Raw genomic sequence first — 15619 nt, 5'->3', positions numbered from 1 at the left:
AGAAAACAGTCTGGAGTAAAATGATTTGCGCAGCCAGACATAAACAAATTTATTGAAAGTGAAGTGAAATGACATGTGGCCAAATACAGTATGGTGACCCATACTCGGAATTTGTGCTCTGCATTTAACCCATCCAAGTGCACACACACACACACACACACACACACACATCCAGAGCAGTGGGCAGCCATATTGCTGCGGCGCCCGTGCCTTGCTCAAGGGTCTCACCTCTGTCATGGTATTGAAGGTGGAAGAGAGCACTGATTATTCACTCCAAAATCAAAATGGCGTGATAATTGAGACTGTTTAGGTTTTTGGGGGATTTAAAAAAAAGGAGTGAAGTTTTATCATTGGAGGGTAGTTGTGTCCACACACTGCCAAGACACATTTATATGCAAATTAAGATATATTTAAGATATATTGAGATAAGACTAACATTAAGATACAGTTATATTACTTTAATAAAGTAATTGTAAAGATACACTAATTACATTTTAAGTAGGGTAACTTGTAATCTTTAACCTATTACATTTCCAGAGTAACCTTCCCAACACTGTAAATCAGCAATAATATTTTCACTCAAATTTTATTTCAAGAACCAAAATATTTAAGTAAATGATTTTCCATTTAAAAACATCAAATATGTAAAATTATTGGTGAATAAAAGACATTAATCAAGTTAAAGTGCCCCTATTATGGATTTAAATTACCTTCCATGCAGTAACACAGCTCTTAAGTGAATGAAAACATCCTGCAAAGTTTTAAATCTGAAAGTGCACCGTTTATAAAGTTATTGTCTCTCAAAAGAAAGAGTCGACTCTGAATCATTGAATCTAGTCCTTTTTTAAAGTGAATCCCAAGCTGTTTCATGTTGACCGCAGCATGAAACATTAGCATATTGCCCACCCGCTGACCTGGGAAAATTTTCGCGTTGGTCTGAATGAAAATGCAAATTCATTCTTTGCCACTAGGTGCCGCTTTTGGGTTAAAAATAGCTGTTTCCCCGGTAAGGTCTGTACACAAAGCAGCACTGCTCTCACAAACACAATCGGACCAATCACTGCAGATTAGCGTCACGCAAAGGAAGGGTTTGGAAAAATTAATCGTTGAGCGAATCATTTGGGAGTCGTTGAGCAAATAAGGTAAAAATAAATGCATATTATAAGAAAATGAAAGTATTTTTTAACCTTGCATGCATGTCAACCTGTTGTTAGGGACTCCCAAAACCAAAATATGAACCTGTCATATAACTGTCATATATAATAGGGGCACTTTAAGTGAACTTGCTAAAACATGATTTCATATGTCACAATGTAGGAATCACTGTAGACGTACAGCAAATGATCTCTGGGGTCATAATTCATATACTTAATATTAGTCTGCATCTTCTTAATGTGAATTCTCAAATCATATCGCTCTTCGTTGGTCTTGGTGTCATAAGAGTAAAAGATCTCTTCTATTTCTTTGTCCAGGTAACGAGTAGCGTAAAGCACACCGCACACCATGAAGGTGTTTGTCACAGTCTTTTTGTGAAGAGAAGTGAGCCATGTTTGGCTCAAAACTGGCGGGTTACTAGTCCCGACTTTACTGATAACTACATTTCCGAAGTTGCTTGTGGTCGCATATATAACAAAGACGCCAGATTCATCTGTGGCAAAATCCATATCAGTATAACTGTATGTTGTGCCGAGGTGTGCGAACGGAAACTTGTTGTTGTAACCTGTATCACTAGGTAAAGCCACAGTACTGACAGAACGAGTCGTCATGTTGAACTGACAGACATAATATGTGTTGTAACAGTTATAGTAGAAAGCATTGGCGTACATGACCATGTTTGGCCCCTGAATTGTGTTTGTTGTGGGATTGGAGCTTGATATGTATGTATCTGTTGGTCCTATGCCTAATATAGTAGTACTCAAACTATTGTACTGGCGGATAAAGTTGCCGTATGCATTACTACTTGACAGCACCACCAGCCAGTACTTGTTCTCGTCTCCCAGAGCAGGATTTGCATCTCGACCCCAAGCACCAAAAGAATAGGACGTTCCATACACTGTGAGGGAATACGTTTTTGGTCCTGATACATTGACCATGCGGCCCAGACCACAGTGACCTAAAAATACAGAAGCAAAAATGTAAGTCTAATACTTTAACGTTTTAGCTGTGGTTACGTAATTATGATAAACTAGTTTATGCATACCTGGGGAAAGTGTCAGGGCTGGTGATGTACTGTTGAGCTCTTCTTTGCACCGTTCCAGATCCCTCTTAATACGCTGGTTCTCACGCTGTTTCACCATCACCTGCGTGTGGTCAAAGTTCTCCAGCTCTGTCATCGTTTCCTCCATATCCTGAAGCTGTAGAATGAAGGTTTACATAAGAATTAGGGAAGTGCACATAATTCATGTAAAAATCTCTGTTTAAGAAGTATTGAATTCATTACAATTAATATTAATATTAACAGTTTTCTTGATGTGACATATTTATACATATCGCAAAGCACATATGTAAAATATTTCAATTTAATTTAAATTTTATTACATTTAATTAAATATTCATTTAACTTAAATGTTTATATTTAATTTATTAAATAAATATTTCCTTTAATGTAATGCATTTCAAGCGTTATCATATCATGAAGCATTGCAGAAAAAGGAAATATTTATTTAATAGCATTATCATTTTCTACAGCATCTAAAGTGTTGACTGTGAAAAAGACTATGAAACAATGTTATTGGTATGTTAATCTTCTTATGAGTGCAAATGTATGTGACAGTGTTGGTGAGGAATTATTTTACTCTTAGCATGACATACTGCATGACAAACTCATTTCCTATTCTACTTAAATATAATATATAATATAAATATAAATGTACCTCTGCAGCAGTCTGTAAACTTTGCTGCTGGTAACTGTCAGTGGTTCTGTTGAGTTTGTCTAGAAGGTCTTGAATCTCGGCAAACTCTAATTCAATAATGCGTAGAGACACGGCTGCATACAGATTTCCATTGTCTTCTCTTTCCAGCATGGATACATTTTCAAGAAGCTGCCGGATACGGTGTTGTAGACCCAACACCAGCCTGTCAATCTCTGTCATCTGATTAAACAGGTAACAACTGAATAAGAAATTGAGCATCAGTAATACATTTGTAAAGAATTCTTCTGCAAATGATAAAAATTTTTACCATACATCCCTAAATAGTATGTTTTGCCATGTTTCTACCTTTTCTGAAGTGATGTTCTCCGTGCATTGTGTAGCTGTGAACTCAATGTTATTTAGTTTATTCTCAGGGAAAGCAGGATCAGAATTTTGTAGCTCACACACGCAGTCCTTTCCTTTCGCTGACTGTGAACACAAAATAACAGTAAATCCAACATACAAGCAAAATTACACCTTAAAAATGTTAATATATAAAAGAATATTGAAACATACTGTCAGTAATAATGTTAAATAAAAATAATGGACAGTTAAATTTTACCTGTGAAAACATTAGAGGAATGACAACCATCAAAGTGAATATGTTTGATTGACTCATGTTTGAGACAGGAGAGGTCAGTATCCTGTAGCCTTGAAAATAAAGAACGGTTTGCTTTGCAGAAAGACAGAAGCTCAGATTTAAAGCAAAAATCCCAGGATTGGTTAGTGAGCTGAATGTTTCTGCTGACATGAGAGAAATTACAAAATGTGGAAGTTCATCATCTGATCCTGCAAATATTTTTAATGAGATTATGATTTTTGTTAATATTGTGTGTGTGTGTGTGTGTGTGTGTGTGTGTGTGTGTGTGTGTGTGTGTATACATTTGTCCTGATATCTGATGTTTCTGTACATCTGTTTGATCCTCTTATGCAATTTGTTTGCACTTTTACCAATAAAACAAATAAGTATATACAACAAATCTCAAAAATCATATCACTTGGCATAACCAGTTGTAAGCAGAAGATAATACCAGTTTTGCTGACATGAGAATTAAAAAGTTAGAAATGTCCTCTTCATGAATTGCCTTTTTTCTTGAGATCAAATAAATAAAATGTCATCAAAGGTATTAGGTCACCCCCTTCTAATGAACAGGTTTGACTACTTTAGTAATTTCCATGAGTACAAATCTTAATGTTTAAGCATATAATGATATTCTAGGGAATTGTGTGCTTCTAATTTTAAAGCAACAGTTTGGACAGGACACTTTTCTATTCTAACATGACAATGTCTCTGTGTATAAGGCAAGGTTCAAAAATAAATGATTGATTTAGTCAGTGTGGAAGAACTTGACTGGTCTGCAGAAAGCCAAATCCAAGCTGAACACCTCTGGTGTGACTTTACAGTAAATGCAGATCTTGAGCCAAAAACTCATCACCAAACCCCAATGACTTTTACATACACTATATGGACAAAAGTATTGGGACATCCCCTTCTTTAGAACACAAAAAGGCACTTCCAAAACTGTGGCAACAACGATGGAAACATAATTCATGAATTTAAAAATTGTATTTCCATCTCTGTTGCAACAGTTTTGGAAGTGTCTAAAATGACCGAGTGAATCATTTCTTTTTAACCTTGCCTTATACACAGAGGCATTGTCATGTTAGAATAGAAAAGGTCCTGTCCAAACTGTTGCTATAAAATTAAAAGCACACAATTCGCTAGAATATCATTATATTCTTTAACATTTAAGATTTGTACTCATGGAAATGACTAAAGAAGTCAAACCTGTTCGTTAGAAGAAGGTGTCCCAATACTTTTGTCCATATAGTGTACATGTATTTTCATATACATTTTATAATATTGTAACCTACTGACATAAGAAAAAAAGTTAAATATTACTAAGAGATTGCGTTTCCTTTATTACGGTCATTTCAATATGATGATGCAATACTGAAACCAATTTGCGTAATAAAAGTGCATATATCTGCATAAAATTTATGATGACCTGAGGTGGTATTTTTTTTAGAGGAGAACTTGTGGTTGAATTTTCCCTCATTTCTCAATTTTCCCTCATTTCAGAAATGAGACACGTGCAATTTTCACATCCTCTTCAACAGCCCCCCCAAAACGCCAATTTTTCATAATTGCAACATCTTAGTGCTTGTGTGGTGATTTAAAGCAGATCTCTAGTCTTTCTGCCCATTTGGTCATCATGTTCGTCTTCCTGCTGCTCCTCGCAGTCATCGTAAGTGTCTCTGTTTAAATAAGCTCATAAGTTTCTAGCATTCCGACAATTCTGAAAAATAATGATTTGAGAGAAAATATGAGAGAACTTATGTATGATGCAATAATCTAATTATGTTTGTACACAAGGGGACTGTCGAGGCTCAGAGAGTTCCAGGTCAACAGAAAACTGATTCATGTTTGTGTAAAATAAACAGCTCTACCTGGACATTCCCTGCTGTACAGTTTATGGAAGTCACAAGACAGGTCCAGATCTGCGAGGACAACCTGAATGAGTTTGAGGAAAAGGTAAGGTATCGTTAAGCTTCTAATGACAATTAGAACTAAATGGACACTGTATTGATTTTCAAATGATGTCCATTACAATTGGGAAGAATATCAGTTGACTTTCTGAAGTGACTTCCAGTTGAGGAACACAAAGGCAGAACTGCCAATGATGGAAGCCACTCTTCAGAACATCTCAGCCCGTATGAAAGCATTTGGTTACCTGCACACAAGTGCACTGTACAGCGCACTTCATCTGCAACAGCTGAACCAGGAACTTGAGGAAATTCATCAATCTGTCAATGAAACGCACATGCAGAACCCCAACAAAGAGACGCATAACCTGCTCAGTGAGGTAGATATTGCAACACATGATCACACATATTTCTCTAAACTCCTTTCTTTCAAATCAGTCTCAAATTAGAGATGACAACAACCATCTCAACAATATAAAAATAGGTGTCCGATTTAATGAGACCATCTGTTGTTCTCAGTTAAATAAGGCCAAACATGATGTCCAGAGGATGTACAGAGATGATTTCTTCAACCTAGAGACCATGAAGAAGAGGTTACGTGACCTCAACAACCGTGCACAGAGTTGCAAGACCATGCCAAATGATTTCAGAAGTACGTACATTACTGTCTGATTTTTTAAAATTATTTTTCTTAAGGAAGGATATAGAAACTTTTAAGGAATATAAATGCTTTCAAATGCCATTTTATGAATTAAGAAGGTTGTTCTAACAAAATAAAAAAAACAGTTACTAAATTTTGCAGGTACTTGTCATCAGCGCATCATGACCAGAATAAGTTCTCCAAGTATCACCAAGCTTAATTCTATCAGCAAGTCCTATATTTCTGGTGCTTGGGGTCGTGATGCTCTGCTAAGCAGTAAGGAACACTATTGGGAACACTGTCTGGTGAGCGGACACAAGCATGGCAACACAATCAGGATGTACAAGTCATATGAAGATTTCATGGCCAACAGGAACTACAAGGATGAACAGATAGCATCATCGTACAGCGACAAGAATGCCGTTCAGGGCTCTGGCACTATTCTGTATGACAACACTGTATTTTACCAATGCTACAGCACCGCTGAAATCTGCAGCTTCAACATTACAACAAAAGCAACCAAACGTATGAAACTGGATGGTGCCGGAATCGACAACAAGTTCCCTTTCTGCTACTACAGCTGTCGTGATTGGACCGATATCGATCTGGAGGCTGATCAAGATGCTGTGTGGGTGATATACGCCACTGAGGAGAACCACGGCAACATTGTTGTGAGCCGTTTAGACCCGCTGTCACTCAATATCACACATACCTGGAAGACGCAACTGTTTAAGAGGTCCGTCACCAGCACGTTTATGGTGTGTGGGGTCTTGTATGCTACACGCTTTGTTAATACTTACCAAGAAGAGGTGTTTTATGCTTTCGATACAACCACTGGTCAAGAGATAAACACTCTTTCTTTGCCTTTTGAGAAGGTTTCTGCTGGAATAGCCAATCTGAACTACAATCCTGTTGATGGAAAACTCTACTTGTACAATGATGCCTATCTTTTAGCATATGATACCTTCAACTGAGATTCTTTCATAGGCATCTAAGAAAAAAAAAAATGGAATACATTTCACAGCGGGCAGAAAATCTCAAAATATTCACAGTTGTTAAACTAAAGCTTCACGTTAGCATTATGTGATTGTAAGTCAGTTGTACAATTTTGTCTAATTTTATTGTTACAATAAATGTACTTTAACAGACGATTTATCTCACACGTTCTACAAATTTACTAATTAATGTACTGCAAACTCTACAATTTCTTTCAGTACTGTAATATTAAATGCTGCTGGTCATGGCAAGAGTCAGAATGCAATATCATCAGTCCAGTACATGACACTCATTATCCTATCCATCATTGTTGCAAATAGAAAGAACTTTCAGTTCCTAGATCAAAAATCACATGCCTCATTATTTCTTTTTTAGCATTTGTGTTGTGCTGTACGCATGCACGTTCAGGTGAGAAGAAACGTTTCAGAGCTCCATGCTAGCGTATATTGTATAACGGTGGTTAGATTTTTACGACAGGCCTACAAGATTGTGTGATTCAGTATTCATTTCATAGAACACGTTTAACTTTCAGACGCTGAGGATATGTTGATTAGTGATGAAAGAAATTAATCTTTTTAAAGCTTTGAATCTTTTGAACCAACTGCTACGCAAACCTGCTGGTCAAAATTGTATAAATGCAACAAAAAGTCAGGCCAAAACATGCATAATAAGGTATTACAAACCCATTAAAAATGTTTTATTGAAAGTATAATATATTAAATGCAATTAACAAATTATAAAATACAATTAAATTTGAAGTGCCTTCATAATGTTCTTTTATTAATTTACAGGACTTTTGTTTGTTTTATGGAGTGCTTGTAAATAAGAGACTGTTAACTACTAAAGTTATTCACTGCTTGATTTAGTCTATTAAAATACATTTAGAATTCCCCCATAAATCAAGGTAAAAAAAAAAAAAAAAAAATCTCTGTATGACTTTGTCTTTTACACTTATATCATCTGATAGTGTTAATGGCACTGAAGAGTGCCAAATTGGTTGAATGAATGCCACCTACTGGCGATTTTACGTAGGCTATACATTTCCCCTCTCTCTTTTTTAATTTCTGTTACTGCTGCAAGCTCCAATGACACACTCAAAATAGCAAAATATCGTCTAATTATCTTTATCTACAAAATTCCAGAAAATATATATATATATTTTTTTTTTCATTATCACACACCATGAAGGTGTTCATTCATTTTGTAAAAAAAAATGGATCATGATTAGTTAAAAACTGGCAATTTACTGATAATCACAATTCCATAAAGGTGCCATATGTGATTGTCTTCAGAAACATTTTTTTGTTATGCTGGTTGAAAGTCTCTTCACATCCTGATAGCAATCATTAAGTTAAGTGGTCTAAATGTATTTATATACCGTATTGTCCCGAGTATAAGACGACCCTGATTATAAGACGACCCCCCTTTTTCCAGATGCACCTGTTGAAAAAAGGCTTTTTGAAAACCAAATCTTGTTTTTTTTTTCTCTCTCTCTCTGTAAAACACATTTATTCTTAAATTATTTTCATATTGCATATTTTTCCAATTCTAATTTTTGTTTTGAAAGTATGGTAAAATGTATCAACAATGACATTGGAAAATTTTGATATACCATTGAAATAACAGGTAGCCCATCTGAATTATATAACATTTAGGCTATCCAACTCATAGTAGCCTACCAAAATGTTATTATCAGTAGAAGTGAAATCTTATTGTAGTCTTCAAATCTGGGTACTGTCTTATGTTTTAAAATCACTTACAGAGGAAGTTTGGTCCCATCAGGCTAACATGACAGTCACGATCATGCTGCTGTAAGCTTTTCTTTTTCATTTGTTTTCATTCGCGATCTTTACAACACACATTACATATTTCATGGCACACTCGTTTTATGCGTTTTTGGCGCCACCTATTGTTGTGGGTGTATTATTGACATGTCAAAGTCTAGACCCTGAATATAAGACGAACGCGTTTTTTTCAGATGTATTTCCAAGAAAAAAACATCGTCTTATATTCGGGTCAATACGGTATTCTGTGGAAGGTGTAGGACCAAGAAATGTTTGTCCCAACGTTTTAATTGTCTTTCCTACCTGCCTGTCAACGTATGTATTTACATACCTCTGCGCACCCTGTTCGCGCAGACAGGATAGCCTACATCATCAGCGCGATCTCGCGCGCTGTACAGACAGAGCAAGAATGGCAGGCAAACATCAACAACCCAATCTTCCTTCCTGGTATTGTAGTACTTTTACCAGCTGTGCTGTAAAGCTTTCTCACCGGCGAATGACATGTGATGTAGACCAGTGGTTCCCAATTCCAGTCCTCGCGCTCCCCGCTCTGCATATTTTGCATGTCTCACTTAGTCAACACACCTGAATCAGATAACCAGCTCGTTAGAAGTGAGCTCTGTGCATGAACTGTGTTCCGATTGATATGATCCCTACACAGTGTTCATTGCTCCCTACTCCCTGAGCAGGGAAATCCGTTGAAGTTGATTTAACTTCGGAACATTCATTCAAGGATTTGCGCTGCGCAGCGTCTTCACACACAGACGAAACTTACTAGAGAAGTGTGACATAATATACCTCTGTAATTAAATACTATTTAAATTCACATCTTGCACACTTTAAAGCCCTTTGTATGGAACATAAACGCTCGCTTCGAACTGGAATCATGGCGGAATATCTGGTGAACATTAAACAAATGTCAACCTAAGCTTTGGTTATCCATCACTAGCATTTCATTTCATTCAGATTTTATTTCATTAACCAAAATGTGTAATAGTAGGCCTACATATAAACTAGTGCTGTCAAACGATTAATCGCGATTAATCAAAAAGTCAAATAAAAGATAGTTAAACTTTTTAACATAATATATGTGTGTATTATGTTAATTATGTATAAATAAATACACACACATACAGTATATATTTTGAAAATATTTCCATTGATTTCCATGCTTATATTTATATTCATATAATTTATATTATATATAAATATTTTAAATGTATAAACTTATTTTTTCTTAAATATATACATGCATATACAAATATATAAATACACATGTAAATATACACAGTACACACATATATTATGTAAACAAAAACTTTTATTTTGGATGCGATTGATCACGATTAATCATTTGACAGCACTAATATAAACACATGATTTTCCTCCACAAAGCAACCAGTCTTGGCATTCGAAACATGTAAAATCATATTTATTTACAGTAAATGAACATACTTAACTGGTGATGGTAAATATTGTAAATACAAAATTTGGAAATATTTAAAGATAGGAAACTAGCAATTGGACATGATACACTATAACTGTTCTGATACCACAGACCCCTTTTTTATGTTAGCATGTAAGCATGTCTTAAATCATGTTTTTCCATGTCTAAAAATCTTAAAGGTGGGGTGTGTATTTTTTCAAAAACGCTTTAGAAATGTCGGGCCGAGTACCAAAACAAACTTGTAGTCAATCAGCAGTAAGGGGAGTGTCTACTCATGATGCGGAGGAGAGAACGCTCAGTGCACATGATGGACATTGGCCGAGCCGAGCGACAACAGAAAGATAGAGATGGCGGATAAAAAACAAAAGAGGAAAATGTCTGCGGAACAAAAGAAGGCTTACACCGTGTCTACACTGGACGCGACAACGCCGCAACAGTTAAAGTCTGTCTACACTGGACGCGACAAATCGACCGTTGAAAATCATTTGAAATTTGTGTCAATACCTCATAAATAGGAAGGTATTTTAGTAATAGGTAATACCTATTATTTAGTAATAGGTATTATAATGAGTTCTATAGTATTTTGTTACACCGTGCCACTCGCGTCCAGTGTAGACACGGTGTTACGATAAGGCAAGAAGTAGAACCCGTGTAAATATCGGATCAGCTTTCCAGCGCTGGAGAGAACTCAAGGAGTGGGAAGGCCTGTGATTGGACGCCGAGGATGCTTTGTTTCTTCTCGATAGGTGAGTAACATTGGTTTTGCTGTTTCACAGAACTAATCGTTACCTGGGGTGCATATGTATGTGTGTGGCAGAGCTATCAAAATAGGGCGAGACCCTTTTGGGGTAGGGGCATGTTTGTTTTGGTGATTTGAAATATCAACATTGGCTACCAGAAATCACTTACCCCACCTTTAAAGTTAACTTTGAGTTAATAGATTTAAACTAGGGTGACCATATGTGCCATTTTTCCCGGACACGTCCTTGCCAGGATTTGTTTTGGCTTTGTTTTCCTGTTTTCATGCTTGCTGAAGGTAATGATTGAAAAGTAGTTTGACCAATAACATGCAGGCATTGTACATAATGAACCAATCATGGTGTGTGTGAGAAGGTGGGATCTACGGTCAAAGAGGTATACATAGGTATGCAATTACGTATACATATTAGGTGTGTTCGACTTAAAAGCAGCGTGGCTCAGACCGATCAGTGTTTGACATCAAAGTACCCTGAGAGCGTTTTGAACGCATATGGAACAATCTGTATGGTACTTTGATGTCCGATGATACCGATCGGTCTGCACACGCAAACAAAGCCAAAACCTAGATATTTTAGGCAATATAGAAATCCTGCCCAGGACGCGTCCGGGAAAAATGGCACATATGGTCACCATAAATCTAGCTTAATTCATTATCCTAAATTCATTTGGGTTCATTACCTGGTATGTTTAAAAACCTTGCACACTTTGAAAATCTAATATCTACTGTCTGTGTACCTTTTTGATACTGTTTTCAACATAAAAATCATTTGCAATGCAGCAGTTCTAATATTGCATACTATTTAGTGCAGACAGTATGTGAAATCGGATGTAGTTAAATAGAGACTTACTGAAAGACGAGCTCGTAAGTTAAAATGTAGGCATCACTGTAGACATACAGTAAATGATCTCTGGGGTCATAGTTAAGAAACTGAATATTAGTCTGTCTCTTCTTGATATTAAATTTAAAATCATATCGCTCTTTGTTTGTTTTGGTGTCATAAGAGTAAAAGATCTGTTCCGTTTCCTCATCCAGGTAACGAGTAGCATAAAGCACACCGCACACCATGAAGGTGTTTGTGGCAGTCATTTTGTGAAGAGAAGTGAACCATGTTTGGCCCAAAACTGGCGGGTTACTAGTCTCGATTTTACTGATAACCACATTTCCAAAGTTGCTTGTGGTTGCATATATGACATAAACGCCTGATTCATCTGTGGCAAAATCCAAATCAGTATAGCTGTATGTTGTGCCGAGGTGTGCGAATGGAAACTTGCTGTTGTAACCTGTATCACTAGGTAAAGCCACAGTACTGACAGATTCAGTTGTCAAGTTGAACTGACAGACGGAGTAAGTATAGTAACAGTTATAGTAGAGCACATTACCATACATGACCATGTTTGGCCCCTGAATTGTGTTTGTTGTGGGATTGGAGCTTGATATGTATGCATCTTTTGAATCTATACCTAATATAATAGTACTCAAACTATTGTACTGGCGGATAAAGTTGCTGTATGCATTACTACTTGTCAGCACCACCAGCCAGTACTTGTTCTCGTCTCCCAGAGCAGGATTTGCATCTCGACCGCAAGCACCATAAGGGTAGGACGTTCCGTACTCTGTAAGGGAATACGTTTTTGGTCCTGATACATTGACCATGTGGCCCAAGCCACAGTAACCTGAAAAAATAGAAGCAAAAATATAAGTATAATACTTTAATGCTTTAGCTGTGGCTATGTAATAATGATAGTCTAGTTTATGCGTACCTGGGGAAAGTGTTGGGGCTGGTGATGTACTGTTGAGCTCTTCTTTGCACTGTTCCAGGTCCTTCTTAATGATCTCGTTCTCACGCTCTTTCGCCATCACCTGCAAGTGATCAAACTTCTCCAGCTCAGCCATAGTTTTTGTCATGTCCTGAAACTGTAAAAATTAAGGATTAAACAGGAATTAGTAAAATGCACATCATTTACAAAATATTGTTAAAGAATTGGGGACCTGAACAGTCAAAAACAAATAGTAAAGGTAAATAATAAATAAATAATATAAAAATCTGGTTTAGAAGTAATTAATATTTATAGCTCTTTCTTGGCATTACACAAAATAAAGAAATTTAAATATTAAAATTTTATTTAAAGTTAATTACATTTAATTAAATATTCATATTTAGTTTAGATCAATTTTTAAATTTAAATACATTAAATAAACATTTCCTTTTAATTTAATACATTTTGAAAATTATCATATCACTATCATTATCATATCATTATCAAAATAATTAAAGAATTAAAAAAATATATAAAATTAAATATTTATTTAATATTCATATTTAATTTAGATAAAAAATTAAATGTAATTTAATTAAATAATATTTTCATTAATGTAACATGTTGAGCATTATCATGTTCTGCAAAACCTAACAGGACTGTGAAACAACATTTTTATATTTAGATTTTTTTTATAAATGCAAATGTATGTGACTGTGTGTTTTGGTGAGGAATTAATTTTAGTTTTAGAAATATGTCACAAAAAACACATTACATATAATTAATATACAAAGGTGTACATAAAAACATGTGCATGTAGTGTAAATAAATGTACCTCTGCAGCAGTCTGTAAACTTTGCTGCTGGTAACTGTCAGTGGTTCTGTTGAGTTTGTCTAGAAGGTCTTCAATCTCGGCAAACTCTAATTCAATAATGCGTAGAGACACGGCTGCATACAGATTTCCATTGTCTTCTTTTTCCAGCATGGATACATTTTCAAGAAGCTGCCGGATACGGTGTTGTAGACCCAACACCAGCCTGTCAACCTCTGTCATCTGATTACAAAGGAAATAATTGAATAAGAGACAATTTTGCTTTAGTAACCGATTTGTACAGAATTATACATGCCTAATTTGCAACCCTAAACATCACAACAGTATGTTTTGGCATGTTTCTACCTTTTCTGAAGTGACGTTCCTAGTGCATTGAATAGCAGTGAACTCAACGTTATTTAGTTTATTCTCAGGGAAAGCAGGATCAGAATTTTCTAGCTCACATACACAGTCCTTCGTTCTCGCTGACTGTGGAGATGAAATAACAGGGCATAAATAAATCCAACATACAAGCAAAATTACACCATAAAAATGACAATATATATATATAGTATATTTAATAAACACTGACATTAAACATGATGTTAGAAATAATGTAAAATAAAAATAATAAAATGATACTGAAAAGTTACATTTTACCTGTGAGAAAATGAGAGGAATGACGACCATCAAAATGAAAATGTGTGATTGACTCATGTTGGACATATTACAGGTTGCTATCCTGTAGCTTTATATATAAAGAAGTTTTGCATCAGTTTCTGCTGACACACAAAAAAATTACGAATTGAGGAAGTATATATTTGGTGTGTGTGTGTAATATATATATATATATATATATATATATATATATATATATATATAGCGGTTTAGACATTAACGGCTGTGTGTTGAGTTATTTTGAGGGGACAGAAAATTTACACTGTTATACAAGCTGTACACTCACTACTGTACATTGTAGCAAAGTGTCATTTCTTCAGTGTTGTCACATGAAAAGATATAATAAAATATTTACAAAAATGTGAGGGGTGTACTCCTGTGAGATACTGTAAATATATATATATATAGAGAGAGAGAGAGAGAGAGAGAAATAAACAAATGAGTACACCCCTCTCTGAACAAACACAAAATATTTTTTTTCTTAGTGATCAATAATACTATTCATGAAAAGATGGCAAAATGCAAACATACACTTATCAAAAAACAGACAAATACATATCATTAATAATATGTGTCATTAATATCTGAAACCAATTTTGTTTAAATGAAGGGTATGTACTCTATAACTCTGACCCTCTTGGCATTGATTGTACAAGTTCATGAAAAATCATCACATCTATTCTGCTTAACTCCTGGAGGATGACCTCCTTAACCCTGATCTTTAATGGGGAGTATTGTTCAACTTGTCTCTACAAAACCCCCCCCAGAAGGTTTTTTTTTTTACTGTGGGAGATTGGATATTGTAAGTGTTGAAAAAGTGCCTAGCAATGCAGGGAATTATAAGCGGGGCATCTTCTCTTTCAACTTTTCGGATTACATCACACAGTGGTGTGTGAATTCATGACAGCACTAATGAAGCACAACACCCTCATGTCTTCAGCACTCATAAATCCTTACAGAAGAACTACCACCGAAATGCTATTAGATCCAAAATGATTGAATTATTAGTCATGAAACCAGAGTATGGATTCCCATAGGTCCACATTCTGTAAATGTTAAACTTGCAAAATGGTTAAAATAAGTTTATTGTGCATTGGCTACAGTGTGGCTATAGTCCAGTGTGGACAACAATCATGCATTTTACTTCTTACCGTGTGAGACAAAACAATAGCGTCATAGCATTTGCCAGCTCAGAGACACTTGCTCCTGCTCTTTTTCTAGCAAAAAAAAAAAAATCACTCATCGCGAAATTAAATCTTAAAGCACAGGCCTGATTGTTTCATTGACCTGGACACTTAAAAACTACTATCTTCTGTGCAAAGAAATAAGTCTCCTGCTGATTCTCTC

At 35.6% G+C, this 15619-nt stretch overlaps 3 protein-coding genes across 6 annotated transcripts; 1 reads left to right on the top strand and 2 right to left on the bottom strand.

The window, feature by feature from the left end:
- Nucleotides 1–567: 567 nt before the first annotated feature.
- On the bottom strand, nt 568–9373 carry LOC131534855 (olfactomedin-4-like). 3 transcript variants are annotated; one of them, XM_058767938.1, is made up of 8 exons: nt 9310–9373; nt 9151–9209; nt 5364–5427; nt 3475–3563; nt 3219–3341; nt 2874–3092; nt 2201–2354; nt 568–2113 (listed from the first exon to the last, which is right to left on the bottom strand). In XM_058767938.1, exons 4-8 carry the CDS (start codon nt 3529–3531, stop codon nt 1287–1289), a joined length of 1380 nt encoding a protein of 459 aa, XP_058623921.1. In that variant the 5' UTR covers nt 3532–3563; nt 5364–5427; nt 9151–9209; nt 9310–9373; the 3' UTR covers nt 568–1286. The 3 variants fall into 3 exon arrangements, with proteins under 3 accessions (XP_058623921.1, XP_058623922.1, XP_058623923.1); XM_058767939.1 differs by lacking the exons at nt 9151–9209; nt 9310–9373 and adding an exon at nt 5525–5639; XM_058767940.1 differs by lacking the exons at nt 3475–3563; nt 5364–5427; nt 9151–9209; nt 9310–9373 and having other exon boundaries at nt 2874–3111; nt 3219–3333.
- LOC131534856 (olfactomedin-4-like) lies at nt 3016–7187 on the top strand. Its single transcript, XM_058767941.1, has 6 exons — nt 3016–3104; nt 4996–5161; nt 5290–5448; nt 5567–5779; nt 5919–6051; nt 6202–7187. Exons 2-6 carry the CDS (start codon nt 5129–5131, stop codon nt 7011–7013), a joined length of 1350 nt encoding a protein of 449 aa, XP_058623924.1. The 5' UTR covers nt 3016–3104; nt 4996–5128; the 3' UTR covers nt 7014–7187.
- A 786-nt stretch (nt 9374–10159) lies between the features above and the next one.
- Nucleotides 10160–14403, bottom strand: LOC131534854 (olfactomedin-4-like). 2 transcript variants are annotated; one of them, XM_058767937.1, is made up of 5 exons: nt 14255–14403; nt 13961–14083; nt 13619–13837; nt 12787–12940; nt 10160–12699 (listed from the first exon to the last, which is right to left on the bottom strand). In XM_058767937.1, exons 1-5 carry the CDS (start codon nt 14318–14320, stop codon nt 11870–11872), a joined length of 1392 nt encoding a protein of 463 aa, XP_058623920.1. In that variant the 5' UTR covers nt 14321–14403; the 3' UTR covers nt 10160–11869. The 2 variants fall into 2 exon arrangements, with proteins under 2 accessions (XP_058623920.1, XP_058623919.1); XM_058767936.1 differs by having other exon boundaries at nt 13961–14403.
- Between the last annotated feature and the right edge of the window lie 1216 nt (nt 14404–15619).

This window comes from Onychostoma macrolepis, chromosome 25, assembly GCF_012432095.1.
Source record: "Onychostoma macrolepis isolate SWU-2019 chromosome 25, ASM1243209v1, whole genome shotgun sequence".
Lineage (NCBI taxonomy): Eukaryota > Metazoa > Chordata > Actinopteri > Cypriniformes > Cyprinidae > Onychostoma > Onychostoma macrolepis.
Note: the sequence above shows the minus strand (reverse complement) of the source record. Positions and strands in the feature narration are given on the sequence as shown.

Coding starts and splice junctions, on each gene's coding strand:
- LOC131534856 (XM_058767941.1), top strand. CDS start 5,129: ATGTTCGTCTTCCTGCTGCTCCTCGCAGTCATC. Junction 5,162..5,289: donor TGCTGCTCCTCGCAGTCATC/GTAAGTGTCTCT, acceptor TTTGTACACAAG/GGGACTGTCGAGGCTCAGAG. Junction 5,780..5,918: donor CGCATAACCTGCTCAGTGAG/GTAGATATTGCA, acceptor TGTTGTTCTCAG/TTAAATAAGGCCAAACATGA.
- LOC131534855 (XM_058767938.1), bottom strand. CDS start 3,531: ATGAGTCAATCAAACATATTCACTTTGATGGTTGTCATTCCTCTAATG. Junction 3,342..3,474: donor TTCCTCTAATGTTTTCACAG/GTAAAATTTAAC, acceptor TTGTGTTCACAG/TCAGCGAAAGGAAAGGACTG. Junction 2,355..2,873: donor GTTTACAGACTGCTGCAGAG/GTACATTTATAT, acceptor TTCATTCTACAG/CTTCAGGATATGGAGGAAAC.
- LOC131534854 (XM_058767936.1), bottom strand. CDS start 14,320: ATGTCCAACATGAGTCAATCACACATTTTCATTTTGATGGTCGTCATT. Junction 13,838..13,960: donor GGAACGTCACTTCAGAAAAG/GTAGAAACATGC, acceptor CTTTGTAATCAG/ATGACAGAGGTTGACAGGCT. Junction 12,941..13,618: donor GTTTACAGACTGCTGCAGAG/GTACATTTATTT, acceptor TAATTTTTACAG/TTTCAGGACATGACAAAAAC.